Consider the following 5,432-nt stretch of genomic DNA (forward strand, 5'->3'; position numbering starts at 1 on the left):
AAAACTGAAAGGCATTAACATGGGAGAAGATTTGAGGGATTAGAAGGGTGGTGAAGGCGTGGTTGTCCAAAATCCCCCTCTGAGGAGAGATGATTGATATCTGGCTGTCATTCCAAGAAGCTTCTGGTTGACAAATACTGTCTGGTATTTCCTTGCTGATTTCTTACCCTCACACCGCAAGCCCTGATCACTGTGGTCCACTGTGCAAATGCAAATTACCTGAATCAGGCTGCTGGTGACTCACCAACTCCCCTTTAAAGCAACATCAGGTTCAACGCCGTGACAGCTCAGCGTAGAAGCCATGGCTCGCAGACACTGCTTCTCCTACTGGTTACTGGTCTGCTGGTTGGCGGTAACTGTGGCAGAAGGTAAGGGTTTTGCTTTTATTCTACTGTGGGTCCACTAATTAATAAGTTGTAGGAAAAGACAAAATTGGCTCCATGATTATACATTCCCATAAACTGGAAATATTTACCTCACCTTCCATCAGCCTGTGTGGTTAAAGAGAAGGAGGTTGGATTTTGTCACCTGAAGACCTTGGTCCTCGTCTCGGCAATAGCCCTGTGACTTTAGACACGCTTAACATCTCTGAGTATCAGACTCTCATATGTGAAGTGACAATATTAATAATATCCGTCGTTATGGGGTTTGCAAGGACCAAATGAGCTATCATCCGTGAAAAACTCTCTAAGCTAAAAACGCCGTACAAATACTAGTTATTACAGTTACAAAGCTAACAATTCCACTTTGAATTACAGCACCGTCCACTTTCTATCTCCAGCAGCATAGTAATTTGCACATGGTGGGTATTTAGTCTTTGTTCATTGCTTAATTAATCACATCTATTGAGCTGCATTTTGGTGCCACAGAGGTGGACACAGGTTTCTTTCTTTAGGATTATATTAGATTCAATTTCTCAACTGTTCCTATTCTGTTTCTTTGTTCCCACTGCAAAAATGTGGCCTGAGCCTTAGAATTGTTTTGCAAACCCCTAGGGAAAGAAAAGAAGAGGCTGGAGAAGGGACGAAAAGAGGGAAATACAAGGGGAGGAAATCTTGGGGAGCCTAGATTTAACCTTTTTTCAGTTTATTTTAATTCCAAAACTAGATGCTGTTTTGGGAAAATGGACCTAGGAGTCAAACAGAGCCCTTCGCCCCTTTCACGTGTCTTGGGGAGGGGGCTTTGCAGGGGCTTAGCCAAACCCTGCTCATCCCCAGACAGATTCCCTGTTACCATCCCTCAGAGCTCACAATAGACAGGAGAAGGGGAGAGACATCAGAGCTGGTCATGGAATACACAGAAACCCCGTGATGCAACCTCTGCACGTACTCTGGCAATCAGGGGGCAGAGCATAGATTATGAACAAAACCTGCCCCCCATATCCCAAGACAAGGTCCCCAAGCCTCAGCTGCTAAAAGTGACATCTAAAAGAAGCATCATAAAACAAAACTAGCCACCTGCCATTTTCTCTGCAAAAAGTGAACGGCTCTTCAGAAGGCTTTGTAAACACATAGCTAAACAAGTTATAATGAGATTAGAGATTTATTTTATTCATATCTTAAAAACACCCACTGAGGCTGGGTGCAGTGGGCTCACACCTGTAATCCCAGCACTTTGGGAGGCCGAGGAGGGCAGATCACCTGAGGTCGGGAGTTCGAGACCAGCCTGACCAACATGGAGAAATCCCATCTCTACTAAAAATACAAAATTAGCCAGATGTGGTGGCGCATGCCTGTAATCCCAGCTACTCGGGAGACTGAGGCAGGAGAATTGCTTGAACCCGGGAGGTGGAGGTTGTGGTGAGCAGAGATCGTGCCATGGCACTCCAGCTTGGGGAACAAGAGTGAAACTCTGTCTCAAAAAACAAAACACCCGTTGCACCCATTGAAACATCAGATTTGATTTCTGAATTTGACTCACGTTTCCCTACAATCCCTTGAAGTCCTTCAAATGTAGCTTCATTCTATCCCTGCAGCCCTGCTTCCAGTTCATCGCTTACTCACACACACCCTGGGTCTGCCAAACAAGGTCATGTGTGGCTCTCCAAACTCACCCTCTTCTCACTGCTGCACAGCAGCAACGACAGCTGCTCCCTCCTCTTGCTTTCACCTCTGTGTGTTGCAATTCTGCTTTAAGGCACAACATTTAAATGCCACTATGATTTTGCCTTTACAAAGTCTTTGTTAAGATGTAATCATTTAAAAATTGCAATTTCTCTTTCTGACACCTTTGACTTCTTACAGCTATTTGTGCATCACCTACGGCACGTACGGCATCTGCTTTGTACTGCAGATCCCCGGCTTCACAGCATCTGCCCACTCCTTGAGCTCAGGCTTTTAATCTTAATCATCTCTGCATTTGCCACAGCCCCTAATGTGGTAACCTGTACCTTGTTGAAACAACTTGACTCACAGGGTAGAATTGAAAGAGGCCTGTCTGATACTTTCTAGGCTCTGATATTTTGTCTGTGAAATCAGAGATTTGACCAAGATAGTCATTCTCTGAGTCTACAAAATAAATTGAGTTTTGCAGTTATTGTGAGTAAATCCATCATAGAACTTATTTTTCTTTCTGACTCAAGTCTGAAAGCACATGAGAATTTTTCTAAGACTCCATGAGCCATGTAAGGGAAGAACTGCACACTTAAACTTCAAGTAGAAAGCTGACTTCTCTTAAAATCAGTGTAGTTCACTGCAAGCCAGCTTTGTCTGCCCAAATAACCACAGAGTATAGGTAATTATAAAAAAAAAAAGGTATTTCATCATTACCTTTTTTTAAAAAAGTACTTGTTTTTAAAGTAGTTGTTGGTATGCTATGAATTTCATGTCTAGACTATAATAAACCACCTTAAAACTGATATTCAAATTCCAAGCAATATTTTGCTTTGTTTCTTCTATTATACTCTATTTTTTTGTTTGTTTGTTTGAGACGGAGTCTCCCTCTGTTGCCCAGGCTGGAGTGTGTACAGTGGCACCATCTCAGTTCACTGCAACCTCCACCTCCTGGGTTCAAATGATTCTCCTGACTCAGCCTCCGGAGTAGCTGGGATTACAAGTGTCCGCCACCATGCCCGGCTACTTTTTGTATTTTTAGTAGAGATGAGGTTTCACCATGTTGGCCAAGCTGGTCTTGAACTCCTGACCTTAAGTGATCTGCCTGGCTTGGCCTCTCAAAGTGCTGGGATTATAAGTGTGAGCCTCCACGCCTGGCCATTTTTAAATATAAATTATTATTACAGATTTTCTGGGACTGAAATTAAATAGTCACTGAACTCCACAAAAATATACAGAGAGGAACACTCAAGGTCAGCCTGACCATTTAATTCATCAAGTATTTACTGAGTACCACTATAAGCCAGGGACTATTCTAGGTGCTGGAGACACAGACAGTAACCAAGAGTCAACAGTCCCTGTCATTGGGGAGGTCCTATTCTAATAACATGTGTCCCCAATAGCCCTATCTTTAATGCACAAATGTTATGGGCCTAAGAAAATGGGGCTCAAGCTAACAGAATGTTTCTATAACATTCAAGATTAGTAACCATAGCTAACACTTATTAAGTGCAGACTGTACATCCAGCAATATTCTCAGCACTTTATATATTTTGTTTCCGATAACACTCACAAAGAGATGATGAGATGGGTAGTATTATTTTCTTCATTTTACAAAGGAGGAAAATGAGACTCAGAGAGGTTAAGGAATCTATCTGTGTTCACCCAGTTATTAAATGGCAGAGCTCAGGGAGCCTGGCTCTAGAGCCTATCCTTTTAAACACTTTGCTGTTCTGCCTCTCAAAATGTTTTTAATCTGCATTTAAATATTTGACCTACTTTGGTCTTATTAAGCTTGCAGAAGAGCTCTCATCTTTGACATCCAGTGCCTTTGAGAGCATGTCAGTATGTTATATAAGGGGAAATATTTGCTTATTATTCAACACACTACTCCTGAGAAGTAGGAACTTGGTAACTTTGCAATTATAGAAACCGGGATTTCTCTCAATCAATTCAATTGTACCCGAGACGCTGTGCTAGGGACGAGGAGGCAGCAGTCTACAAGACGGTCACGTAGATCTTTCAGTGGAGTAGGCATATAACCACTGAATAATAATCACACAGCTGAAGAGTATGATGAAAGTGGACTCACAGGGCGCTACGAAAGCATGTTGCAAAGGGTTTTAACCAAGCTTCTGGGTAGGAAAGGCCTCCCTGACAAAAAAAAAGAGAGAGAGAGAGAGAGAGACTTGAAATTGAATAGGAGTCAGCCAGGCAAAGAGTTCAGGAAATGGTGCTCTAGGCATCTGCAACCACCTTTTCAGAAGCCCAGGACAATTGATGACTTTTGCCAAAGTAGTTTTTGGAGAGTGGAGGAGGCAGGGTTAGATTCCAATGGATTAAATAGGGGGAGAAGCAGAATCAGTAGGTGTACAGACTTTAAAGAGAGAGGAGGAGGAACCAAAGAAGTTCATGGCAGATTACCTCAGCTTTCTCTCTGGAATATGAAGCTGATAAAGCAACTTAGAGAGGTAGAGAGCGTTTCAAAGCAAATTCTTCAGATGAATGAAGAATGAAAATTTTGAGGGAAATCTGAGGAGATAGCAAAGGGTTAGAAGATAAGGAACAGAGAAGAACAAAGATAAAATAATTAATGAGCAGTGTTAGATCAGCTGACATCAGAGACCATAAATGGCATCAACCCACTTTCTCAGATGTGTGGCCGTAACTTTGTAAGATGTTACATGTTCCCACACCAATCACTATTACTCCCACATTTTAGGACACTTGTGCTAGCTAACTGGTGACCCAATAGAATCACCATAGGTCTAGTTTGTTTGGAAGAATGTGGTTTTATGTGGTCCTGCCCACATTCCTGGGTAAGTGATTGAAGCAAGCTTATACCTTGATCTTACACCCTTGAGAATTCCCAGAAAAAGAGAGCACTGAACACTACTGGACATCCCAGAGTCAGAGAAAACCTGCCTTGCCGGCTCTGAAACCCCATTGTTAGAGGAGGATTTAGAGAATATCTTCAGGTTTCTAGAAATGAGATGAGCACAAGAGGCCAGTGGGTAGGTAGTTTTTAACAGCTGGAGCATAGTTAACCTAGTGGCAAAGCTCAAGGCCTCCTTAAGCCTGAGCTGACAGCAAAATGTCAAGATGGGGCTTAAAACAGAGGCCAGTCAGGCCGGGCGCGGTGGCTCACGCCTGTAATCCCAGCACTTTGGGAGGCCGAGGCAGATGGATTACGAGGTCAGAAGATCAAGACTATCCTGGCTAACATGGTGAAACCCCGTCTCTACTAAAAATATAAAGAAAAAAAGAAAAAACTTAGCCGGACGTGGCGGCACGCGCCTGTAGTCCCAGCTACTCGGGAGGCTGAGGCAGGAGAATGGCGTGAACCCAGGAGGCGGAGCTTGCAGTGAGCCGATCGCGCCA

General features: G+C 43.2%; 1 protein-coding gene across 3 annotated transcripts in view; it reads left to right on the top strand.

Moving 5' to 3' along the window:
* The first annotated feature begins 264 nt into the window (after nt 1-264).
* LOC105529105 (chromosome unknown open reading frame, human C4orf26) overlaps nt 265-5,432 on the top strand; it is a 9,714-nt gene continuing 4,546 nt past the window's right edge. For 2 of the 3 annotated variants that reach the window (XM_011966174.1, XM_011966173.1), the window contains exon 1: nt 265-368. In XM_011966174.1, the coding sequence (XP_011821564.1) occupies nt 302-368 (67 nt within the window). In that variant the 5' untranslated portion in view covers nt 265-301. Of the gene's footprint in view, nt 369-758; nt 803-5,432 lie in introns of all 3 variants that reach the window. The other variant, XM_011966172.1, reaches the window with a different exon arrangement.

The sequence above is a fragment of the Mandrillus leucophaeus genome, unplaced genomic scaffold (genome assembly GCF_000951045.1).
Source record: "Mandrillus leucophaeus isolate KB7577 unplaced genomic scaffold, Mleu.le_1.0 Scaffold75, whole genome shotgun sequence".
NCBI classification, from domain to species: domain Eukaryota; kingdom Metazoa; phylum Chordata; class Mammalia; order Primates; family Cercopithecidae; genus Mandrillus; species Mandrillus leucophaeus.